At 48.8% G+C, this 25,633-nt stretch overlaps 2 protein-coding genes across 14 annotated transcripts in view; both read left to right on the forward strand.

Moving 5' to 3' along the window:
* The window catches only part of CELF6 (CUGBP Elav-like family member 6), a 40,615-nt gene extending 22,596 nt beyond the window's left edge, over window positions 1-18,019 (forward strand). The window contains exons 4-14 of the mRNA XM_045899747.3: window positions 1,758-1,886; window positions 1,986-2,065; window positions 2,234-2,377; window positions 2,483-2,615; window positions 2,699-2,848; window positions 3,029-3,091; window positions 3,355-3,435; window positions 3,522-3,665; window positions 4,276-4,431; window positions 5,285-7,090; window positions 17,895-18,019. Of these exons, the coding sequence (XP_045755703.1) occupies window positions 1,758-1,886; window positions 1,986-2,065; window positions 2,234-2,377; window positions 2,483-2,615; window positions 2,699-2,848; window positions 3,029-3,091; window positions 3,355-3,435; window positions 3,522-3,665; window positions 4,276-4,403 (1,052 nt within the window). The 3' untranslated portion in view covers window positions 4,404-4,431; window positions 5,285-7,090; window positions 17,895-18,019. The remainder of the gene's footprint in view (window positions 1-1,757; window positions 1,887-1,985; window positions 2,066-2,233; window positions 2,378-2,482; window positions 2,616-2,698; window positions 2,849-3,028; window positions 3,092-3,354; window positions 3,436-3,521; window positions 3,666-4,275; window positions 4,432-5,284; window positions 7,091-17,894) is intronic.
* Window positions 18,020-20,332: 2,313 nt separating this feature from the next.
* The window catches only part of LOC123861036 (protein mono-ADP-ribosyltransferase PARP6), a 58,785-nt gene continuing 53,484 nt past the window's right edge, over window positions 20,333-25,633 (forward strand). For 9 of the 13 annotated variants that reach the window (XM_064570184.1, XM_064570183.1, XM_064570187.1 and 6 more), the window contains exons 1-6: window positions 20,333-20,472; window positions 21,106-21,183; window positions 21,935-22,029; window positions 22,454-22,514; window positions 22,754-22,844; window positions 23,278-23,344. In XM_064570184.1, coding sequence (XP_064426254.1) covers window positions 20,470-20,472; window positions 21,106-21,183; window positions 21,935-22,029; window positions 22,454-22,514; window positions 22,754-22,844; window positions 23,278-23,344 — 395 coding nt within the window. In that variant the 5' untranslated portion in view covers window positions 20,333-20,469. Of the gene's footprint in view, window positions 20,473-21,105; window positions 21,184-21,934; window positions 22,030-22,453; window positions 22,656-22,753; window positions 22,845-23,277; window positions 23,345-25,633 lie in introns of those variants that run through there. The other 4 variants (XM_064570188.1, XM_064570191.1, XM_064570189.1 and 1 more) reach the window with 2 other exon arrangements.

Here is a 25,633-nt window from a genome sequence, read left to right on the forward strand (position 1 = left end):
TTGAGCTTCATCCTAATAGTTTTGTTAGAACAGCAGATTCCACAGCTTTTTAAAACAGTTGGGAAACCAATGATCTGTTCCAAAAGCACTCTTCTGTGGCTAACGCTCCCAGAAGTAAAGCACACTCACCGATTATAATCTCCACATCAGGTTGGCACTTCCTCTAGGATTCCAGCCACAAGTACATTACACATCCCTTCCGCCTTGGGATCACTGGGCAGTAATCCTCTGGAGAGGGGGCAGGATTCTGCTGAAACATATTCTGCCTGTCCCATTTAACCACAGCCCCCATCCTCCACGCAGACACAGCATTGACAGACACTTTAGGGTCCCTGAGCAGCCTCAGCTGAACCCCACACCATCCAGGTAAAATATGGACATACACATAACCCTACCGGAAAGTCCCTCCACTGCTAACTCCAGGTGGTCTATTCTTTCTTCTCTTTGAGACCCAGGCTTCAGTCTATGACCCTCCCCAGCCTTGTCTCCCTTGCACTCAGGATCCAAGGATCCCCACTGGCCTAGCCAAGCTTGTCAAGGAGTAAAGGAGTTTGGGATGGGTTTTCTTGGGCTCCAGGATCTGAAGGTGAAACCTGAAACCAGATTCTCACCCGCTCCTTATCTCCCCACTTAATGTTGCCTGCGTGAAGCCACATCCTATTTCAGAGATTTATGTTGGTGCAGAAAGGAGGGGGGCTTTGACAGCAGGCCCTGTGACCTGGGCCCCTCTAACCTGGGTTCCTGGATGGTGCTCCTGAGGCCTGACTTGCTAGATGTGCAGCTAAGCCCTGGTTTACAGCCCCAGCTCTCTAGCTTTCTCCAAGGAACACATTCCCAGAGGAAGAGGGAACACAGGGAGGGATCAGACTTGTTCTCAGGTGGCCATCCAAGTCTACAGGCAGAACTTGTCCTTCTGTAGTGTGAACACCTGGGGAAGGATCAGGGCAGGAGCACAAGGGAAGGCAGAAAGGAGGCAGTAGGCCTGTGAGGGCCGTGGAAGCTCAGTGAGGAAATGAGGTGGTGGAAGTGGGAGTTAAGGAAAGGGGTCAAGGGCTTAGCAAATGTAGGGAGGAAAATGCTAATGTTGGAGGCTCAGGAATCCAAGCTTCCTGCCCTCTTTAGGCCTTTGGGAGGGGCACCCAAGTTGAGTTTGGTGCTAGGCTTAGAGATTCATCATTCCAGTGCTCAACATCTGGGAATGAGGCAGTACAATGAGACAACTGTTTTCTGTGCTGTTTTTTGGCCCAGAGCCCTCCTTGATTTGAGCAGGAAGGGGCATTGATGTCACTGCCATTAACCTGACTAGCAAGGGTGTGCTTCTTTTCTCCTAATCCAATCTGAATACAAAGGTCTTCTCTGAGGAACCCCTCCCTGAATAGGGCTAAAATGGTCCACAATTGCCTTTCCCAAACTTTCAGAACAGAAAGCTCAAACATATAAAAGATGCATATAGGACTGTACCCAACCAAAGGTATCACCCGAGTCACTTTCCACAAGAGCAGCAATCAGTCTTTCTTGTTTTTTCCCAGGACCCAGGTTTTCATGGTGTATCTGGGTTGAGTTCTTTTCCTCCAGATCTGTCTGTAGATCATCCTGCTCCTCAAAGAAACCCAACCTTGTAGTCCCAGGGCCTTCTCACTCCCTATACCTCTTCCCAGAGCTGGACTGGGGTGAGCTACCTTCTTAAGCTCCTCTGGCTACTCTGGGGAGTCCAAGAGGACTTAGGGTCTCCAGATCACTCCTGGATTTGTCCCCAGAGGACCGAAAGCTGTTTGTGGGGATGCTGGGGAAGCAGCAGGGTGAGGAGGACGTCAGGCGCCTGTTCCAGCCCTTTGGCCATATCGAGGAGTGCACCGTCTTGCGGAGCCCTGATGGCACCAGTAAAGGTGACTTGAGCTGACCCTGGGATTTCCTGCCTCATTCTGGGCCTCATGACCCTTTGGCCCCTGTGGCCTGAGCCACCCAATCCTTCTATTCTGCCCCAGGCTGTGCCTTTGTGAAGTTCGGGAGTCAGGGGGAAGCTCAGGCAGCTATCCAGAGTCTGCATGGCAGCCGGACCATGGCGGTGAGGGCGGGCACCTGGGGCCCAGGGTGAGGCCAGTGGGGTGGGGACGGGCTTCTCCTCCCCATGTGCGATCGGTGCCCCAGCAAAGGGCCTGATGGGCAAAGCGCTTGGCCTAGGGCCAGGGCTGGGGTCTGGACTGGTCACGGCGGCCTCCCCTGCCCTACTCAGGGCGCCTCATCCAGCCTCGTGGTCAAGCTGGCGGACACGGACCGGGAGCGCGCGCTGCGGCGGATGCAGCAGATGGCCGGCCAGCTGGGCGCCTTCCACCCGGCACCGCTGCCGCTGGGGGCGTGCGGAGCCTACACCACCGCGGTAGGTGTCCGGCCCCAGGGGACAGGGACGCGCGGCCCGAGGTCGGGAGCCGGGGCAGCTGCCCGCCTCTGGGTCCTACATACGCGCCCTTCTTCCCTCCCAAAGATCCTGCAGCACCAGGCGGCCCTGCTGGCCGCGGCACAGGGCCCGGGCCTAGGCCCGGTGGCCGCAGTGGCGGCCCAGATGCAGCACGTGGCGGCCTTCAGCCTGGTAGCCGCGCCGCTATTGCCCGCCGCAGGTACTGCGCTCTGGGGCGGGGCGGCGGCTGGGACCCCGCGGGGCAGGGCTGCGGCCTGACTCTCCGACCTCCTCGGCCTCCAGCAGCCAGCTCCCCGCCGGGCGGCGGCCCCGGCTCGCTTCCCGGTCTGCCAGCGCCCATCGGGGTCAATGGATTCGGCCCCCTGACGCCCCAGACCAACGGGCAACCGGGCTCTGACACTCTCTACAATAACGGGCTCTCCCCTTACCCAGGTGGGCCCTCCGCTCCGCCCAAATCTCCCCGAAATGGAGTGGGGAGCGGGGGGGGGGGGCGGGGAGGAGGCGGCCACGGCCTTGGGAAGGGACTCCTCTTTCCCTGCTGCCTCTCACAACATCGCTCCACCTCCCTGCCCGCCCGCCTTCACCGTGGGCCTCGCGCCCCTCTCTCCCCAGCCCAGAGCCCTGGCGTGGCTGACCCCCTGCAGCAGGCCTACGCTGGGATGCACCACTACGCAGGTTTCACTTGGCGCTACGCGGCCTGGGGGGTTTGAAGGGCCCCAGAAAGGAATAGGGAGATTTGCCGGGGGGTGGGGTGGTGGTTAGGCTCTCTTCTGAGGAGGCGACCCTCCTATCCCCCGACCCCTGGGCCCAGAACGACCTCTCTAAGGGGTGAGGGTTACTTGGACTGGGCCGAATTGGTCAAAGGTGGCCAGGCAGATGGGGCAATGCTTGGGGGATGGCTTCTGGGGGTCACTGCCCACTCCTACCTCTGTCTCCAGCAGCCTACCCGTCGGCCTATGCCGCAGTGAGCACAGCTTTTCCCCAGCAGTCTTCAGCTCTGCCCCAGCAGCAAAGAGAAGGTGAGGGACAGGGGGCTGGAGATCAGGGCCTGGTGGGGCTGGACTCAGGGTCCCTCCCCTGAGCCAGCCTGCTGCTGTTCCTGCAGGCCCCGAAGGCTGTAACCTCTTCATCTATCACCTGCCTCAGGAGTTTGGTGATGCAGAACTCATACAGACATTCCTGCCCTTTGGAGCTGTTGTCTCTGCCAAAGTCTTTGTGGACCGAGCCACCAACCAGAGCAAATGTTTCGGTGAGCTGAGCCCATCCATGGACCCCTCCCACTCCTAACTTTGAGATTCACTGCAGACCCTAAGCTTGTCTGTCCATAAGTCAATGGCTCCCAGAAACTGAGTGTATGGCACAAAGCAGGCGCACAGACCAGTGACTTGGCTAAGCCCAGCCCAGGAACAAGTCTATTTCAGGTTCACCTGGGAAAGTCAGGTGTCTGGAAGATGCTCACCCAGGTCAGGCTTAAGAGTCTAGAAGGACAGGAAGATGGATCGGAGGCCAGAGATCCCCTCCAACCCCCAGCTGCAGTTTAGAGGACCAGAATGGGAGCTGTAGAGGGAGAGAATCAACCCCTGCCAGGGAAAAACAGGCAACCCCCCCAAGCAGCACACTCCCCACCCCCAACACACACTTTCACAATTGCCTCCTGTCCTTCCAAGAAACTTAGGCCATCTGCCTACGTAAGTATGAGTGTGTGTTTGTGTGTGCGTGTGCACGTGCAAACAATGGAGGTTGGAGGGGCGTATGTTTGGCACTGGCCTGAGGGGACAGGGACAGAGGGGGCTGGTCAGAGAGAACGGAGGCCCTGCCAGGCAGAGTTCCCAGCGGATCTCTCTGTCCACACCCCCTAGGGTTTGTTAGCTTTGACAATCCAACCAGTGCCCAGACAGCTATTCAGGCCATGAATGGCTTTCAAATTGGCATGAAGAGGCTCAAGGTCCAGCTAAAGAGGCCCAAGGATGCCAATCGGCCTTACTGATCATCTCTCACTGACCAGCCACAGAAAGGTAAGTCCGTGGTGGATCCCAGGCAGATGGGGCCTGAGTGATGGAGGCCCTGTCAGCTTTGATGTCCCTTTTGAAATGTTAGGAGCACCCACCTCTGAAAAAGTCTGGGAGAGAAGAGCCAGAAGTTAAGGAGGAATCCCCAGTTGGAGACTTTGTGTTTCTCCTTCGGCCCTAGGATAGGGATAAATTTGACAACGTCCTGCCCCCACAGTCTGGGAGAGACAGTTACGGCAAGATCTAACCAGTTAGTTCTCCTTCCAAGATGGCCTCAGGGGGCCGTGGGGGTAGAGAACCCACGTATGGGGCAGGGCAGGGGGGTGGAAAATGAGGCTAGAAAACTTGGGAAGGCTTGTAAGTTTGGACTTTATCCTGAAGATGGTAGGGAACCATTGGGGAGTTTAGGCAAAGAGGGGAGAAGACGCAGGGGCTGGGCCGATGGCAGAGAACCTGGAGATGAGGAGACAAGCAAATAAGCTAAAGAAGCAGGATCTGCAGGTTCCTGGTGGGTGATGAGGAGAGAGATGACAAGCTCCCTTAAGTTTCTGGCAGGGCCAGCTGCCTGCACCTTCTAGAGATTTGCTGTCTCTGGAGGTCCATGTGGTCCGGCCTCACTGGTGCTACCCCAGGGAGCCCTTTGGGGAGGGTGTGGGGTCGGGGTCATCTTCCCAGGAGGCCCCAAGGTCACTTCAGTGGACGAGGCTGCTGCCTTGCCCCTGCTCCTCAGGAAGAGGTCAAGCCACTCATCTGCTATGTCACTGCTGGGGCAGGCCACTCTTCTTGTCTTGCCCTCCAGGGTGAGTTTTGCCTTTAATTTTCTCTTTCCTCTCTCCTTATCAACAAATACCCAACACAGAAACTGAAGAGTGAGAAGAAAGGAAAGGAAAAGCACAGAAATGCTTGAGCAGCCCTTCCTGAACGAGCAGCCACAGAGGGAGGTGGAGCGGACCCAAGGCCGGCGCCACATTAGGGATTGTTTTCATCAAGTGTGTCGTCCCGTGCCTGTGGCTTAGATCACAGGCCGGCAAGGCAGCTGGGGCTGGCTGAGGACTGACTGTCTAGGGGAACCAGCAGAGGGCCTTGGGGGTGCCAAGGGCTTCTCCACAAGGGAAGCCCAGATTTACTTCTTTCAGAATCATATCATTCCTTAGAGTTTAGGGACCAAAGGACTATTGCTTTTTTAAGAATATAAATATATCTATATAAATTAAAAGGAAGAAACAGAAAAACAAAAGAAAAAAAACCACAAGAGAAACACAAAAGACAGTCTAGAGTCTCATACAAGCTGCCTTTAAATATCCCTAGGAGACAGGGTGAAGGAGACCCGTAAAAGCCCCAGCCTAGGCAGAGGGAGGCTGTGGAAAGAGTGTTCTGTGTCTCATTCCCTCTTAAATTGCCGCCCCCCTCCGCCTTTTTAAAATAATTAAGGACTCAAGGTCTAGGCTCCCATGCAGGCAACAAAGAGAGTTATGGAAGCAGGGAACCCACAATCCCCAAACTCAGAGAAGATCCCTGAAGCCAGGAGGAGCTCTGGCCTGCCCTGGCCTTTGCCGTCCTGAGGGGCTCACTAGCCAGTGGGAGTGTCCTTGACAGTTTTTCCCGTGGAAACACGGCTTCCCCAGACAGGAAGAAAGAGGGAGTTTTAACCACCCCAGCCTTTCCCTTCCCAACCCGGATAGACAGAGGCCCTACCTTTGGCTGAGCCGAGACACCTCCTGTTTCCCCTCACCTTGAGCCGGCCCCAGTGTCCCCTTGCTCCAGGCCACCTACTGTCTCCAAGTCTGTGTTTGCCTACCTGTAAAGTAGATTCAGGATATACGTAGAGGGCTGTGACAACAGACTTGGAAGGTTTGCTATTGTATATACTGCCATTGAGAAGGGGATCATTTCCAATATGTAGAAGCTTCAGAATTTAGAGGTCCCTCTTTACCCAAGACCTGGGAGGGAAGTAGATGTTTTGCCAAAATACTTCTTCATTCCTTTAAAAAGTACATCTTTCCTATGCAAGAGTGTCTCACATGTGCTTATCCAAGGTGCTTCTAGATGGTGAGCAGTGTTCCGCTTAGAAGTGGTGTGTGCTCTGTCTGTCTTTGTCTATCTGTTGTATTCAGTGGGTGCCATATAAAGCTGATCAATGGTGGTGCTTCCTGCCTGCTTCTGTGAGATGGGCAAAAGATTCAGCTTAGAACACCATAAGGTCAGCCTGTCCTGGGCCTGCAGGGCCTTGCACATATTTTTCCCAGGAGGTGAATTTGCCCTCCACCTCACGGACATGGATCAAAGTAGTATGGGGCCCCAGCTGTGTGGTGAGTGCTCTGATCCCCAGATGTCGCTGAGGCTGGAGGCCTCTGATCTGCAATCACATCAGACAGTAAAGGAAAGGATGTGGGGGAGGGGGCTGGAGGGTTCCTCCTTCATAACAGTTTCTAAGAAAACTTGTTCCCACCTGTTCCTCTGTCTTTGACTCATTTTTGGAGGGAATGGGATGAAAAGTAGATACGGTAATGGCCTTACCAGGTAAGGTGTAATGTGTATCAACAAATTACTTCCAACCGAGAGAGGAAACAGTGTTGAGGGCATCATTGCAGTAGAACAACGCTGACACATAGACTCATCACCCTGGACACAGGTGGACGTGTGGAGCACCTGCGCCTTCAAACAGGTATTCCCAGGGTTGCAGAGAGGCCCTTCACCGCTAGGTGCTAAGCACTGAGCTAGAAACTAGGGCTCCGGCACGTTATACATGCTCAGAGTTAGCGGGAAGGACAGACCAATTCAGGAGTTATGATGGAAGGCCACACAGGGTCAACGATCACAAGCAGAAGCGTATCTCATTCAGACTCGATTGGGAACAGAGGTCAGAGAAAGATTTTGGTAGAGGAGCTGAAGGAGAGAAGGGTCTTCAAGGATGCACTGGGACTTTGAACAAAGCTGTCTGGACAGCTGCAGCATTTTGATAAGTTATCTTTATTACCAAGAAGTAATAATGATTACCATGTATTCAGTGCCGATTATGTGGGAGACAGTGGGCACGAAGACATCTCTACCCTGAACCTTAACTCATTACCAAGTCATATCAAGACACTTGAACCAAAATGGCACTTAAAGTATTTTGCTTCATGGTTAGGGCCTGACAGACTGTGTGTCAATGCTGCAGAGGGTGGCAGGGTCTAGATCAGGCGTTGGCAAACTGTGGGCTGTGGGCAAATCTGGCCTGCAACCTGTTTTTGTATGGCCTACAAACTAAGAATGGTTTTACATTTTTTAAAGGGTTGTGAAAATAAAACAAATAAACAATGAGTATGAGATAGAGACCATATGTGCCCCCACAAAACTAAAATATTTATCTGGTCCTTGAGACAAAAATTTGCTGACCCCAATAAGATCATGCAAGACTTGTACAATATCCAATGAGTTTGAACAACATTGTGTTTGTGTCTCTGTTGTGTGTGCATGTATCAGTCTGGACTCTTTCAGTTGCAAGTATCAAAACCCCAACTCAAACATGTTTAATCCAACAGGAAATTAATTGGCTTACACATTGATAAACCAAAGGATGGGTCTGCCCTCATGCATGGTGGGATCTAGGGGTTCAGTTGATGATGTCTCCCATTTCTTTGCTCTGCGTCCTTCTATATGTCAGCCTCACTAGTTCTAGCTCTAAAGTCCTAGGGGGGACTTTGGCCACAATGGACATGTGCCTATGTCTAGGGTGGAAGAGTAGGCCACCATAATTGACAACTTCACCAGGATTGTGTGGAGGGGAGAAATGGGTCCCCAAAGGAAGGGATGGTGGGTAAATAAGCAACATGCATCCACTGTATTCCACCCCTTTATTGCCCAGCAGCTAAATATATTTTTCTTGACAAACATACATTTCAAAAATGTGCTTGCCCAACAGTGAAATGATCCTAGGCGCAACAAAAATGGGAGACAAAATGGAATCCTGTCCAATTGCTTTACTGAACTCTCAGTCCAGGGTCCTTTTGTGATGTGCAATTCTTCATCAGGTCTGGATATAACTTATGATTCTACAATCTATGGCTAAAAGATCAATTTAGCTACCCCTGCATAAATAACCAATATGAAATGGGAGGGGGAAATAGGATAAGTATTTTTTTTAAAAGAAAGAAACCTTCCATTTGGAATAGGGGAGAAGAAAAAACAATGGTCACTAACCTATAGCATATAGTACATCTTTCTGGGTTGTGGAACGAGTTTCTTGGTTAACAAAACTGATTGCTCTTAGTCCTTTCCACTGGGAAGCATCTCCTATTATCCATTGTCCTTTATGGAAATCCCTCAGAGGATGCTCCTTCTGGAACTGAAGCATTCTTCTTCCCTTTGGACATGGTTTTGGACCGCACCTTAAAGACTGCCTTAGAGATTATGCGTTCCCAGAGCCATGTATACCAGGGGTGAGGATTCTCTGGTGATACAATTCCTTTCAAACCAATTGCTTTTATTCCTGGGCCCTCTGTGAGCTAGGAACCATCATCAAGAATCTTGCTGAGTCCTTGTCCTTGAACCTGGATCAGGCCCTTGTGGTTTCTGTTTCTTAGCAATAGGTCACACTTTGCCCGTTCCCCTCCCCTTCAGCTTCATGGCTTCCACAATGGTCTGTCTATGGTGATAAGTCAATCTTAATCTGTTCAGTGCCCACCCCCCAAAAAAAACCTATTATCTATTCAACGCTTGGCAGGCTCATGCTCCAGTAGCCCTGACCAGATAGTCAAAATCCCTGGGTGGTACTGGCTCCTACATCTCAGCCCCAAGGAGATGCTTATGATAGGAGTGAGACAGCCACACAAGCACTCCTTTTGGCCAACCTGCAGCTTGCTCTGTTCCCCGCCCGCTGGCCACGGTCCATTATTACACTGAGGCCACATCACCAAAGCAGTTCTAAGAGGAGTCTGTCCATGGACATCGAATTTGCGGGCCCTCTGAGAACTGGTATCACTTGGGGACTGCGAGCAGGCTCTTCAACCTTTGTCAGGGCCTCTGGAATTTCTTTCTCCCTGGATGCAGCCTGGGTGTCTTAGATGTAGGAAGAAAAGACCTCTAGTCTGAGATAGGATGGATGACCTCTGACATCGGAAGCAGCTCTGGATCTGGTATGTATTCTGACCAGATCTGCAGTCTTGCCTCTGCCTCAGTGGAGCATGGAATACCCTCCCAAAGGAGGTGCTAAGAACATGGAGATCACAGGATCTCCTTGGATAATTTCCAGCTTCAGTTGTGATCTTTGGACATCCACTGCTTTGACCGCACCTGCCTGCCTCGCGACACGGCCAAATCCAGCAGGGACTCAGAGGCTGCTTTTGGCCTCCGGGCCTCCCCTCATGGCCCGTACATGTATACAATGATGTCACACAACCTTATGTTTTTGGGAGAACCAGTAAAGGAAGAAACCTCATAGGCTCAGGGAGTTCAGAGCCAATGCAGTCTAAGTGGCTGCCCTTCCAGGCTGAGCCATGTGGGGTCCACAAAGAGGTGACCAAATCTGTGCCAAGCGCAAACTCGGAAAGGGCAGAGAGCCACCCTTTCTCTCCCTAGTCCCAGTTTTACACACTGCTATCCATGTTCTCCACCCTCCAGCAGCCTGGGTTGATCAAAGCCTTTGACTGCCCGGCCATCTGTAGAGGAGACTTTGAACTTCCAGGCTCTGGCCTCCTGCTTTCCAGATGCCTAAGAGCAGAGACCCAGAAATCAGAGCAGGCTGCAAGCCTGGGTCTGACTTTTCCCAAGGGAAGTATTAGGTGCCCAGGAGAAAATGCAGGGAAGCACGAAGACAGCCTGTGAAATGAGCCTCAGCTTCCCCTATGGAGTAGGCTAGAAATGGCCCGATCTCCATCACCCCCCACCCCCCCGCCCAACCCCCAACCTTGGCCCTGGGCTCCTGATAGGAAGCCAGCAGTCTCGGCTAGATTCTCTGCATTTGGGCAGGAAATCTGCTGTGTCCACAGGACCTTCTAGCTATCTCACTGTTGGGACTTAATGTTGGGACGGGGGCTTTGATTGTGGCTCTATGTCTTAACCAAAGTACTCTAGAAACAGACTCTGAGACAAGGGTTACGGTGCTCACACTATTTGGGGAGATGGAAGGATGATGAGAGGGGAGGAGAGACATGAGTCAGGAAAGATGTGAAGCAATGCAAGACAAGGTATTACTGTGTTGGCGACGTCTTCACATGAGCCATGAGGAGAGAACAGGTCACATGACAGTGTTGTTTGCTAAGGACATGGTGTTTGCAAGGAGAAACCACCTTGGAACAGTTCACCAAGAGGAGACTTGGGAGGGAGTTTATCCATCTGTTCCTCCCCTCACTTCCTGTTTCCCACTGACCAAGGTGCATCCCCCAGAGAGCTACCTCCACCGTACTTCCGAGTTGCATCATTTGCCCCCAGGTGGCTGCTTGGGAAGTCAGATCCCGCGACCTGCCATGTGGCATTTCTACCACAGACATGGAAGGGCAGGGGCTATTTGGCATAGGTGGGGATTTAAGTTTAAGAAGGCACATGAGGTTTGTGCCCAATATATCCTACCTTTTCCCACAGGATTCAAAGCCAATATCCCCAGGCACACAGAATCCCCAGCACTGTCTGAATTCTAAGTGAAATAAATATATATTTTTGGGGGGAAGAAAAAAAGATGCATTCAGGTGTGGCGTGGAGGATCAGACTTTTTCTTTGGAATTTCTCAGGCCGTAAGCTCCAGTATCTCCTGTTGGATGTCCCATGTCTCTGCTTTTGTTTTCACTCACTTAAACTTGAGGAAGAGGATCTGGCTTTTATAATCTATAAGACGTGTGATGACCCTTGGCAGTCTAGCTTGCTGGCCACAGGCAGAAAGGGCAACTCTGAACAAAGCTGGGTATAATTCTGGTTCTGCCAGCATGGAAGCAAGCGGAACTGCAGGACCTTAATGAAAATCTTAAGAGGCCAGCACACTTCAACATCCAGACATTTTTCCAGTGTGTTCCCAAGATCTCCATCTAGGATGGATGCATGACCCAAATCTCAAGATAGAGGATCATTTAACCAGCTAATTTGATATCACATAACAGGGATTTCCAACTTCCCAGCCAAGGACTGTCAGATCCCCACTGCCCCCATTTCACTTCAGTTCCACCATTCTAGAGTCTGCACACCCCATTCCATTTTTGTATTAGAACTGGTTGGGTGACAGGTGATAGAACCCAACACAAACCAGCTTAAGCAAGAAGGAACTGAGAGGTGTAGTGGTATTACTGATTTAGGCAGGGCTGAATTCAAGGGCTCAATTAAATGTCATCAGCTAACCCTCACTCCATCTCTCAGGGCTCTGCTTCTCTTTGTGCCGTGGTCCCATTCTCTTTCCTGTCACAGACACACTTTCTCCATGGGGCAGAGAGAGCTGAATGCCAGCAGCTTCAATCTCATATGCTCCTAGCACCATGGCCTTAAAAGCAAGAGAGCTTTGAAGAGAAAACTGGCTCTACTAAGGTCACAAACTCATGCCTAAACTAATCACTTTGAGCCGGGTGATGGGTCATGTATCCATCTCTGGGGGGTGAAAGGGGGAGGGGGCATTGTGACTCAGCCCCACTGAGGACTTATGGAGTGTAAAGACATGTCCTGCAGGGTCTGTAAGAATGTGTGATTTGACCTGGCTGGAGTTTAGGATGCAGATGAAGGAGTAGTGAGAGTCAGGTGGGAGCCAGGTCCATAGAAAGGGTATCAGATTTATCATGGGGACAGGAAGGAGCCACTGAAGGGCTTTAATAGAGGAGTGACATGATCAGATTTGTGTTTTAAAAAGATTCCGCTGGACAGCTAAGTGGAGAATAGGCCAGAGGAGTAGATACTGGGATTGAGGGTCTAGTTAGGAGGATAGTGCAATGGTTCTGGTGAGGAAGAATAGGAATATAAAAGAGAGATTGATTTAAGATGTATTCAGAGGTAAAATTAAGATGTTTAAGATAAAATTGGTTTTGTTTAAATGAGGGTGGGAGAACTCTAAGATGCTTCTTTCTCAGGGTTCAGGCCGCACAAGTCGTAGATGCTATTTACGAATCTAGGAACATGGAAGAGATGCAGACTGACAAGAAGATGTGTTTGTTTATGAGACGTACAAATGGAGTTGTCTAAAAGGCAACTTATCCAAAAGGCAACTTGAAGTTCAGGAAGGAAAGGAGGGAGATAGACATTTGTGAGTCCTAGTCACCTGCAGTCAGGGTGCCACACAGGATGACTTAAACAGAAAAGCCATTTGTTGACAGGGCACTGGGTGGGTTATAGTATTGCCAAGCAGGGCATGCAAGCTTGGGAAATGAGTGGGAACAATGGGAGGCCAGTCTACCAGAGCAAAAGCCAAAGTCATATGTCATAACCAGACAGTGAGAATACTGTGGATTTCATCATCAGTGGGTGCTTGATGTTACCACCACCAGCCCCCATACCACTATAGCCCCAATGCATGGGAGAGAGCTGACCTTGCTGTGTCCACTGCCAGAATGAATTCTCCACGGTTCTATTTCTCTGAATCATTTACCCCAGAATCTAAACTTCTGGGGGCTACTTTGCTAGGCCTAGGTCACATGCCTCTGTCTTAGCTGCCAACCTTTCAATGTCGGTCATGGAATGTAGGCTCTGCTTATCTCCAAGACTTGTAAGAAGGAGGGGAATCAGATTCTGCGAAGCCCCAAATTACCAAGATCCGCTTCGGGTCGGTGTTGTGGAGGTCACTAGGAAGAGTGAGGAGATGAGAAATTGGTGTGGACTAAACTGTTTTCTCATTTTGGGGGAAGATTTTTATTTTTAAGTAATCTCTACACCCAATGTGGGGCTTGAACTCACAACCCCAAGATCAAGAGGCGCATGCTCTACTGCCTGAGCCAGCCAGGTGCCTTGTTTTCTTATTTAAATAGTGAACGACACAAAAGGAGTCCATGAAGGATGCTGAGGAGTGTAGTGAGTGTAGGAAAAACTGGAATTGTGTAGCCCATAGGAGCTAACAGAGAAAAGCGGTACAGGGTCAGGGTGATCAACAAAGCTAAATGACATCAAGTGGTCAAATAAGTTAAGGCTGAACATTTCCAATGGATTTTTCAGTTCAGAAGTCATTTGCAACTTCAGTGAAAGTATTTTCAGTAGAGATTTTGGGAAGAGGTCACTAGATTTAAGCACTAGATTTAAAGAGTGCATGGGAGGTGAGGAAGTGGAGATGGAGAGTCACACTACTCCCTAGAAGCTTGTTGAAGGCAAGAAAATGTGCAACAGTCAGTAGCGTGTGGGATTCAAAGTGGATTTTTTTTTTAGGTTGGGCCATTTGATCAAGTTTATGTGCTGAGATCAAAAAGTAGGGGGAAGTGAAAAGTTGAATATTCATGAAGGAGAGGCATAAGTGTGGAGCAAAGTTCCTGAAGAGACAAAAGGGAATGAAATACACATCACAGTGAGAGGATTAACCTTGGATTTGAAGGGAGACCTCTCTTCTCTGAGAAAGAAAGGGTGGGAGAGATTCAGATGCTTGGAGGGGACTAGAAACTAAGACAGTTTCTTCCCACTTGCCTTCATTTTCTCTGTGAAGCAGAATGGGGGATGGTGGCAGAAGCTGCCATGTATAAGGATTGCTGAGTACAGTATGGACCCAACTGAAGAGACTGAATTTGCAGTAGCTCTGCACTGGGTACAAGTTAAGTTAGCTTAAAAGATTTATCCTAGATAAATGTGACTCAGAGACCCCAAGGTCAGAGGGCCTCACAAAGGGCCTGGGAAGCTTTTATTTTTTTATTTTATTATTTTTTATTAAATATTGTATTTATTTATTAGAGAGAGAGAAAGCCTGACTGAGCCACCCAAGTGCCCCTCTGGGACTCTTTTAGGAACCAGAGACCAATCCCGCCATTTCTGGTCTCTGCCTCTAGATGGTTCATTCTCTCCCTGCAGGTAGTCTTTCTCCATCTCTCACTCCTCATAGTAGCTGGGAGGTAGATGCACCATAACTCCTGGGTTTTTTTCTCTTCTGTTCAGGAAACCAGTTCAGTCCCAGAATCATATTCTCTCATCCCTAATCCAAAATTCCCAGGAGAGAACATTTACTTAGCACAGCTTGGATTAGGAATCCACTCACAGTTCAAAAAATTGCAGCCACAGTGCCAGGGGTCACACAAAACAAACAAGGCCCTGGGGCCCACGGATCTGGAGGGCGAGTATAGAAAATATAATTTCCAAAGAATAGGGTTTATGGGCTGGACTAGCTCAAACGGTGTCCATTCACAAGCGCAGTTCTGCAGGATTGGGTGATTTCCCTTATCTTGGTTTAGGATGGGAGAGGAAAGGAGGTAAATGGCTGAAATGACCCAAGATTGCGATTTTAAGGGCAAGCATATTAACAAAAATGTGATAAAAGTAACTGACCATAGGATCTGGACTGGATAGGAAAAGAAGTGAAGCCAGGAAGATAATGATAAACCATGAGGCAGTCGAGATTCATGGGATTCATAATGAGTAGAAGAGCTGGTGGCATGAGATGGGAGGTGGTGAAGAGGGGAAATCCTGGAAGGTTATGAAATACTGGATTTCGACATTTTACTCATGGGGACAGACTCCTTCTGCTTACCCAAAGTGTTTGTGTTCAAACACTGCCAGGCATGTATGGCTTTTAAAAGCTGTTATGGGGCCCTTGCTAGGGAATTGTTTTAGGGAACAGAATCAACTCCTTCCCCAACTACTCTGAATTTCTACACTCTGAGACTAAGGCCATAAATCCTGTTATTTTATATCACTCGCTTTTTTCAGTTATTATGAGCAATGGGTGTAACAAACTGATACTAAGACAGTGTTGTGGTCCAGGCTGAGAGCAAGGTGAAAAGACTGGGGCAGGGGGCATCAAAAGGAGGGAATCAGGAGATGCTGAGGATATCCAAACGTAAAAAACATCACCAGGAAAATCCTTACTGCAAGGCTGCTCAGGAGGGATAGATATGGCATGCCTATATTACTCAGGGCAAAGCCTTTCTTGAGCGTGCTGTATCCAGCTAACAAGAGGGAGCGAGGTGGGGCGCCTGGGTGGCTCAGTCGTTAAGCGTCTGCCTTCGGCTCAGGTCATGATCCCAGGGTCCTGGGATGGAGCCCCGCATCGGGCTCCCTGCTCAGCGGGAAGCCTGCTTCTCCCTCCCCCACTCCCCCTGCTTGTGTTCTCTCTCTCGTTGTCTCTCTCTCTGTCAAATAAATAAATAAAATCTTAAAAAAAAAAAAAAGGGAGCGAGGAAAGAGAGTAGATCTAAGATAAGCCTTTCCCCATTAGTGCTGATGGAAAAGAGGGGCATATGGGAGCCCTGACACCGAATTCTAAGGATGAAAGGAGATCTGGCCATGTCTGAGATTAATAATCATAATAGCCACAATTATAGCTTCCATTTATGGACTACTTCCTAGTCGCAGATTCTTATATGTATTATGTTGAACCGTATGATATTGCAGGTATTTGACTCTTTATAGCCTATAAAACGACAATTTCATAAGGTTCAAGCTATTATTTTATTTCATCCTCACCACAACAACCCCATTAAAAGGTATTATTGCCCCCACTTTACAGATGACAAAACTAAGACTCAGAAAGTGAAAGTCCCATGCTTTGAGGCTGAAGTAAGTGCTGAAACCAAGCTCTGAACCCAGATTGTTTGAACAGAAAGAATGCCTTCCGGCACGCCACAGCTACCAGGGGAGCAAGACCCCGAGGTCTTTGACTCCCCCATTGCAAACCAGAGATTTTTGGAGTCCGCGGGGTCTCAGGAAGCCCCTCTCAATCTCTACCTGTGTCCCGTCCTCCAACGTGGAAAGCCAGCGGGGACGGTCTTCCCTGCTCATTCCTCCCAACCGCACGGGGCGCCAAGTGCCGACAGCGTTTTTCAGAAGGCTCTCCGAGTACCCCCAGAGCCCCTCGTTTTTCCACTCACCCGCCCCAACCCACGGCCCCCTCCCAACCGGCGCGAACCGCGCAAGCGTCGGAAGCCTGGCGTACCGGGCGGTGGCGCGCCCAGAAACAGGCCGCATGGCGATTGGTCAGAAGCCCGTCACGTGACGACGGTGTTGCCGCGCGAGCGTGCGCAGAGTGGCTCTGCGCGCCCGTGACGGAACGACGAGGCGTGGGGGAGCGCGACCTCGCCCGCCCGGCCCGGCCCCCGCCCCTTGGCCTGCCGCTCCGCCCCCGCGGGGCGTCCCGGGCCGCTCGTCCCCTCAGCGGCGGCCGCACGCGGCCCGGGGTCGCCGTGAGTACTCGCGAGGGCGGCCTGTGGGGCGGCCGCCACGGGAACGGGTCGGGGCTGCCGGGCCACGGGAAGGGTGCGGGGCCCGCCCCGCCTCGGCTGGGGTGGATGAAGTGAGGGGCTCGGACCGGGTGGTTCTGAGGGGCGCTCCTAGGTTTGACAGGCTTCGCTCAAGGCCGGGCGGCTGGCAACACCGATCGGGCACAGAGCTTCTTCCCCGGGAGGCAGGAGTTGGGGGTCTCCGGAGGAAACCGGAGAAGAGCTATGACTGCTCCCCCCCAGGGAGGCCTCAGGGCCTGCCCTGGAAGCGCGGATGGCAGCCAGTGTTTGGGGGGCTGACTTCGTTCTCTCCCTCTACCGGGTATACCGGATTTAGCGCCAGCCTTTGAGAATCTCCCCTCCGTGGGTTCTCCCCCGCACTCTTTGTTCAGTGGCTTAGTCTTTCTGAGAAAGGAGCACTCGGTGTAGAGCGGAATAACCCCCTTTCCCGGGACTACAAAGCTGGGAGTCAAACCCAGAGTTAAACGTTGGGATCGGAGGCTTTTTTGGCTAGATGAAAAGTTGTCAGACCGAGAAGTGCCGGTGGACCTAGGGAAGGACTTTTGTGATCCGGACTTGAGGCTTATTTACATCTGGCCTGTTCCCATACAAATCCGTAAAGCCTTCTGTCTTAGCTGCCATCATCAGACTTAACACCGAGCTGAACACCCTTGTTTGGGTACTCTTCACACAGTGTATACTTGGCTCAGCTTCTCTTGAAAGGTTCCCTCCTTCACCTCATTTAGATAAATCAGATAGGTCTTTCTTGCTTAATTCATTAAACAACTCCTTTAATTAGTTATAACCACATTACAAGAAAATTGGATGTAATTAGGACCTGTCAAATGTTGCTTAAGTCCCAGTTCCACTAAGGCAACTTGCTTGGCCTTCCTACACCTGGGTATTCTATGTATAACGTGAAAGCACTGAGATGATCTTTTAGGCTTACTCCTCTTTCAGATGTCTGTGATTCTGTGAATTTCATGACCCACCACTTCCCTTTTCCCACTCTTTAAACCCATTCGATACCTCCAGGGGAATGGGCATTGAGAGTAGAAGATGGGAGTCCCTTTCACTGAAACAGCCTGGTTTGGAAAAGATGGTGGTCTCTGAATTGTTTCTTCCCTGGACGAGAAAAATTCCCTCTAAACTGCCTTTTTCTCCTTGTGGTAACAGCAGAAACCAAGCAGCAACAGCCCTTGGAGAGAGGCTTAGTTTTTCTTGACTTCTACGGTGACAAAGACCTTGAGAAAGTTGGTACTTCTGGCCTACGCTGCCAACGTCTTACCACCCAGCCCGAGAGCCCAAGCTGGACATTAGTGCCTCCCTCTTTACTCCTCTGTGATCATCCAGATCAGCATCTGACTGTTTATTTTCAAATCTCACAAACCCAGCTCAGCCCTCAGATCTTCATAATTTTGGTTCTCAGCTGCTCTTTAAGGTGAATGGAGTCTTGCTTTTTAAAATCATTTTTGTATGATTTTGTCTATGTGTAGACACAATTAGGTTCTTCTGTGTATCTCCCTTTTGGTTTAGGTATCTAGCAGACAGTTCATTCATTCATCTATTCATTCAATAAGTATGAGTTGAGGTACTGACAACAGACCGTAAAGAGTCAAAGCCTCTGCCACCACAAAGCTTATATTCTGCTGGAAGATAAATAAAACAAACATTTTGTATGTCAGAGCATGGTGCTGTGGAAAACTGTAAAGCAGGTAAGGGGGATAGAAAGTGCTAGCGTGAGTGTGTTGAGGTTTTGCTGTTTTATAGAGGATGGTCAAGATGACCTCTGAGCAGAAATCTGAAAGTAAGGAGCACGCCATATGGATATCTGAAAAGCATTCCAAGAAGAGGCAACAGCAGGGGCAAAGGCTTTGTGGTGGGAGTATAGTTGATATGTTTGAAGAACGGCAAGTAGGCAGTTGTGGAGTTTCAGGGATAATTTTCCTGTTCACACTTAGAGTTGACTTTTTAGGGCCCCTGAAAAAGTGAAGGAGTAGCCTATGATTTTTTTTTAACTTGTTAGGGAATTTTCCAACTATACACAAGAGTATGAGAAACTCTCATGAACCCATCACTCAGGTTGATCATTGATATTTGCCGTATTTATTTCATTCCCCCCCAACCCCCTTTGGGGTGGAGTAGTATTTACAAGTAAATCTCAGCTATCAGGCCATTTCATCTCTAAGAACTTCAGTTGCAGTTTCCCTTTGCATATTGTTTTTGATGAGTCAGGCACTGCTATCAGTTCGAGGACAGCTATGGTGTTTGCCTTGGCATTGTGCCGTATGTCCCCATCCTGGGTCAGTTGCCAGGCTTAAGTTGGTTATCTGGGGAATAGACCACAGGTCCTTGGAGCACACAAGGATTTAGAACAGTGGTTCTCCAATTTTTTATTTTTTTATTTTTTTATTTTTTAAGATTTATTTATTTATTTATTTATTTGACAGAGACAGAGACAGCGAGAGCAGGAACACAAGCAGGGGGAGCGGCAGAGGGAGAAGCAGGCTTCCTGCTGAGCTGGGAGCCCGATGCGGGACTCGATCCCAGGACCCTGGGATCATGACCTGAGCCGAAGGCAGTCGCTTAACCGACTGAGCCACCCAGGCGCCCGGTTCTCAAATTTTATCATGCCTCAGCATAACTTGGAGGGCTTATTAAAGCACAGATTACTGGACCCCCATCTCTGGAGTTTCTAATTCAGTAGGTCTTAGTAGGGGTCTGAAAATTTACATTTTAAATAAGTTCCCAGGTGATGCTGATGTTGCAGATCCATAGACCCCACTCTGATCTATAAACCGAAGGTTCAGTAGAACCATATTAGAGACCAAGAACGCTTCTGTTTAGGTTGGAGTGGGTGAGACAGATATGTGCAGAGCCAGGAAGGCCTGGATAGTTGTTCTTAATTTTGTGAAATGGCTCGGGGTTAGTGTTTTTCTGACTATTTATCGGGATCATTATTGCATTTTTATTTGGGGAGTAGGTTCCGAGATGAGTCCAGGGTATTATTTTGGCCATGACAACTCAGACCATGTATACCAGGGGATGTTCAGTGTTGTTGAGGACTTTTTAAGTTAGCTATGATTGTCATATAAAGGCTTCCAGTGATACTGATATTTAGTAAGACATGATGATTCAATTTGAGTAAATAACTAGGGATAAAGATTCCCAAAAGAATCTGATTCTGATGAGGGTTGGTACTGTGAAGAATGTTCCTAAATGAACTGACTAGGCAAAGTAGCATATCATCTGGTCCTGCTACCATCACTTTTGCCTTCAGGGGTTGATACAGCATTATGATCTAAAGCAGGGACTTGCTCTAATCCAACTCTTGAGCTCAAATGGAACAGTAGTGTCTTATGTTTGTATAGTGCTTTCACAGTTCATTATCTTTAAAGAACTATGTGTACAAGTGTGTGTACATGCATGCAAGTATGTCTCTATGTGCAGGTGTCTGTCATATGTCTAATAAAAGTGTATCCATAAACGTGTGCTTGTGTAAATACCATCTAGCTGTTAAGTGGTGATGAAACCAATTGTTGTCTACTTTCCACAGGACAGTGACTTGTTACCACCACCACAGCAGAGCCTGACATCCCCAGCAGATCTCCAGTCAGCCCCTGACATCACCCCTTCCCTTGTCTCCCTCTGTGGCCTCCTAAATGCCCATCCCATTGGCCTGTGTTCAGCTGGTGGTATGGAGGGGTGCTGCCTAGCACTGACCTGGGAGTGTGTGTGACCCACTGACCCAATGGTGAGAACTGACTACCCATCTCTCCAACTGATCATCCAGGGGATAGATGGGACAAAGTGTAAACCTCATCTTTTCCTGGTATTTTCCCTTCCACCCTTTTGAAAGGTAGAGTTGGTTATCTGAAGTTAAAGGAAGAAGGAGCATGGAGACTGTATTACTTGGGGTGTGTACAGGTAGATTTTTTTGGGAAGGAAGGAGAGAGTTAAATAAGGGACAGAAAGGGAGTGATAAGAGAGCTTAGCTATGTGTGTAGCTGCTTTGCAGTAATGATCCTAGAAGAGGCCAGCCTGCACTAGGATCTAGATATGCCTAGGAATCAACATTGATGTTGAAGTCTGCATCCCTCCCCCACTGGCTGCCAGAGCCTCAATCATCATACCTACCCTCAAGAAGGCCAAAATTCCCTATCTTCCATCCCTCAGAAGTCAGAGGTAGGCCATGGATATGACCAGATCCAGGAAGAGACAGGTGTTCCCAAATGGTGAGATGAAGGGAGTAAAGGGAATAGGGCCTCAGTTATTCTGTCCCAAGGGGCCTCCCGTTCTTTGTGGGAATCTGTTTCCTATCACCCCACTCCATTCCATGGGATGATAGGGATCCAACAAAGGTTGTATCCTTATTTCTCATCACTAGGACATCAAAGGCCAGTTCTGGAATGATGATGATTCGGAGGGAGATAATGAATCAGAGGAATTTCTCTATGGAGTTCAGGTGAGATTACAGCCCCTAAAACCCATATTGGATAGTCTGAATGTGTGCTTCTCTGAATACAACAAGTAGTGAGAGATTATTCTGGAGCAGAGATAAGGTGAGGATACAATGCAGTGTTGGTGTGGTCTGAGCACTGTCTTGCAAGAGCTGATCTCATATCCTTGCTCTTGCCTGGGACTCCTACCTTTCTCAGAGTAAACTACATTCTTTGTATGTGAAAGCTACCCATGTGTTCCTGGTTGGAAATAATTAGTTTTTGACTCTTCCTTCACTAGTTAGTGGGTGTCATTTCATTCATTAGGGTCAAATTTTTAAAAGATTACCCTGCCAGTGATTGCTTCGTACTATCACTACCCAGGGCACAATCCTGAGGAGGAATGTTGGACTCTTCACACAGAACCATCTGAGTTAAATTCTGTGCTCTTCAGCCTGTCCTGAGTTCTCATGGAAGGGATACCTAAGTATCCCTGGTCAGGGTCAGAGGCAAAGCTGTAGACTTAAGGCTGTGTACTTCTTGAGCAAGGCCTGCATTTGGCCCACTGAAAGTTCATAGAGTGGAGATGGTGGGAGACTTGTGTGCCAGTGGTGGGTGGCTAGGGTCACCATCAAGAGCCCCTTCACAGAAGCTGCCTTTTGCTTATCTGTACTACTGCCGTTTGATTTTCTTGTTCCTGGTGTTTGTTCATGTTCTTTTTATTTTGTATCTCTCCCTTCCCCCCAAACCTCCCCACTGTTTTTGCTGCTGACTCAGGGGAGCTGTGCAGCTGACCTGTATCGACACCCACAGCTTGATGCAGACATTGAAGCTGTGAAGGAGATCTACAGTGAGAACTCTGTATCCATCAGGTGGGACTCCACTTCAGGAGCAAGCCACTTCTTTCTGAGCTGTGGGAGGCTAGAGGTTTTTTTCTTCTTATGGCATGATAGGGGGTCTGTGGACCTGGATAAATTAGGAGCTTAGTGATAGTGGGAGTTGCTCAGAATACTTAAGCTTAGCTGAGAGCAGTGATGAAAGAAATATAGCCACTTTTCTTAGAAGTTTCCTCTCATCCTAGAATCCCTCTAAGCTGATAGTTTGACCTTCGAGGTCAAAAGGGCTTCTGGCCTGGAGGAAGCCCTGATCGTGTAAGTGGCTTGAGGCTGTAGCTAAGTCTAGATACAGAGCTACCTTCCGCTTTCCCTCTCCCATGGCCCCAGGCTCAGTTTTCCCTCCACCTCAGTCTCTGTTCCCTTCTTTCTCCCTTAATGAGTCTCCCCTGTATCTCTGCAGAGAATATGGAACTATCGATGACGTGGACATTGACCTCCACATCAACATCAGCTTCCTCGATGTAAGTGGTGCTAGTACCTGCCAACAACATGTCTAGCTGGACTTGTGGATTTTGTCATGTAGGCCAGGAGTCTTTCCTGAGTGCTGTATTTGGAGCACATATTCTTCATCCTTGTCTTTCCTAGACCATCAGCAGACAGTGGTGTGTACTGTCATGTGCATGTGTGTGTCATATAGGGAAAACTTCCAAGTCCATTCCTCTCTGTGCTAAACTGGAACCTGTTTCCCTTACTCTTTTAGGAGGAAGTCGCTACAGCCTGGAAAGTCCTCCGAACAGAACCTATTGTGTTGAGGCTGCGATTTTCTCTCTCCCAGTACCTCGATGGACCAGGTAAAGGCAGTGACTTTGGGCATGTAGGTGCTTCAGTTGTGGTCTAGTCCAAAGTCCTAGGTTAACTGTGCCAGAGAAAAGCTAGGAATAATTTGGGTATAATTCGCAGGCCATTGGTAGGGGCTATTCATTCATTTCCTGTCACCTGCTAGCCATCCCATGAAGGCCTTCTTGGTTAATGAAATTGTTTTCTCTGGTCCCCAGATACTATTTATTCTTTCCGTTCCCCTCGACCTCCTCATAGAAGCTGAAGTGATTTGGAATTGGTCAGAAAGCTCCCAGAATCTGCCCTCTGCCTCAGATGCTTGCTTCTCCATCACTATTGGTTAGAGTACTCTTAGAATCTGAGGAAGCTCTTTCACTGAACCGGGGCTTTGGACTACCAGGAAAATAGAGACATGGACATACTAGGAGCTTTTTCTTCTCTTTGCAGAACCATCAATTGAGGTTTTCCAGCCATCGAATAAGGAAGGGTTTGGGCTGGGTCTTCAGTTGAAAAAGTAAGAACTTTGATCTTTCTGGTTATGGACATATGAGGGGAAGAGATCGACATATGGATGGACAGGCAGACCTTTGGGTGGAATGTTTCCTCCCAAAAATATCTTTCTGAGATGTGCCCAAGAAAGACTAAATAAATTGGGAAAGCCAAATTTATGGTTAGGTGGGAGACCCTCTGGTTCTGGGGTGTCTGGCCTTGAGACTTCCTGGAGGTGAGGTGGGGCTTATTAGTACTTACCATTTAAGGATAGGTACAACCCTAGAATTAGGGTCATGCTCTTCGTATTTTCTCTTGTGATTTTCTCAGAGTGGGGCTTTAGGAGCTCAGACAGTTTTAGTTTATGGAATGTGTTGAGTGTCTTGCTAATATTTGGTGTACAAAGAGAAATGAATTATATAGATTCTATCCTCAGTGAATACAGAGTCCAGTGGACACATGTTCTAATACAAGTGAACATGTAAGGTTTAAAAAGACTATAGAGAGGGACACCTGGGTGGCTCAATTGGTGAAGCGTCTGCCTTTGGCTCAGGTCATGATCCCAGGGTCCTGGGATCGAGTCCCGCATTGGGCTCCTTGCTCAGTGGGGAGTCTGGTTCTCCCTCTGCCTGCCACTCCCCCTGCTTGTGCTCTCTCTCTGTCAAATAAATAAAAATTAAAAAAACAAAACAATATAGAGGAAGGGGTGACTCAGTCTGGTGGTGGGTGGAGGGCTATGAGTGAATGAATGAAAGGGAGATGATTCATGTTTTCAAGGATGGATAAGAGTTGCCCATGCAGACAGACTCTGAGAGTGAATAACATTTGCAAGGACACAGTCAGGTGAAGCAGCCTGTGTGTAGGAAGCTCACGTAGTTAAATATTGCTAGTAAAATACAGGGGGAGAGTGGTAGGAACTGAAGCCAGAGAAGTAGGAAGGGGTCCAAATCAGAGAGGATCTTGGGCTTTTATCTTGTAGGCAGCGGGAGCATTGAAGGGTTTTAAGCAAAGAAAGGACGTGGTCAGACTTCGTTTTAGAGAAATGATTCTGGTAGTGCTGTGTAAACTAGGTAGGAGGGGGTGAGACAAGAGACCAGAACTAGTTTAGTAGGAGGCATTTGTAGAAGTCCAGACATGAGATGATGAGGGCCTGAGCCATAGTGTTAATGTGGGTGAGAATAGAGATGAAAGATAAACTAGAGAGATTTGTGGAGTATAAAATCAGTAAGACTTGAAGACTGATTTGGATATGTTGTATGTGGTCATAAAAACCAAGGAATAGTGGAAAATTACGCTTAGGTTTCCAGCCTAGATGGGTAAATTATAAAACACCAAATTAAATAGGGATATAAGAAGAAGAGCAGGTTTATGGGATAAGGATAGATAATTAGTTCCATTTTAAACATATTGTTTAAAGATAACCTTGGGGGGGTTGTTGCCTGGGTGGCTCAGTCAGTTAAGTGTTCAATCTTGGCACAGGTCTTGATCTCAGGGTGGTGAGTTTAAGCCCCACATTGGGCTCCATGCTGGGGATGGAGCCTACTTAAAAAACAAAAACAAAAACAAAAAAACCTTGGGATATTCAGGTGGAGGCACTCAGTACATAGATATGTCACAGAAGTTAGGGTTGAAAATATATTCACTGAATGGGTAGAGATTACAACCAGTGTAGAGTATGAGATTGCTAAGGGAAAACATGATAAAAAGAAAATAGGATCAAGGGCAAAACACCCTTTGACATTCAGACAAAATACCCAAGAAAAGCAGCAGGGTGGGCAGAAAAAGAACACTGAAGGTAGGTCAAAGAAGTTAAGAATAGGAAGCGAATGGTGTCACAGAAGGCAAGGGGGAGAGTTTCTACAAGGAGGGCAAAATGCCAGAAAGGATAAAGGATAAGTAAGAGGAGAACTTAAGAGTTTTTGTTGGATTTAGCATCAAGGTAAGAGCAACCATAGTGGAGTGGTGAAGGTAGAAACGACTACAGTGAGTGGTTAGCAATGAAGTAGAAACAGTAAGTGTGGACTGAGATACTTGGATGAGGATAGGAAGGGAAGAAGGAGATGTAACTAGACTGAGGTGCAGAAACCGAAACTTTTTGGAAGGCAGCTATGCTCACCACTATACCACCAACGCAGAGGAAACCGGAACTTTTTGTAGACTTTGGGAAAGGAACTGACAGGAAAGGGGGATGATTGATGGATCAAGGTCCCTAAAGAGGCAAGAAGGGGCTGAGATCTAGAGAACAAATAGGGGAATTAATAGAAGGGTCACCTTGTCTCCTGTGAATGGAGGAATCAAGGTAGAGTGGAAATGG

This window comes from Mirounga angustirostris, unplaced genomic scaffold (genome assembly GCF_029215605.1).
Source record: "Mirounga angustirostris isolate CCGP_5_RB_7025 unplaced genomic scaffold, mMirAng1.0.hap1 SCAF_9, whole genome shotgun sequence".
Classification (NCBI taxonomy): Eukaryota; Metazoa; Chordata; class Mammalia; order Carnivora; family Phocidae; genus Mirounga; species Mirounga angustirostris.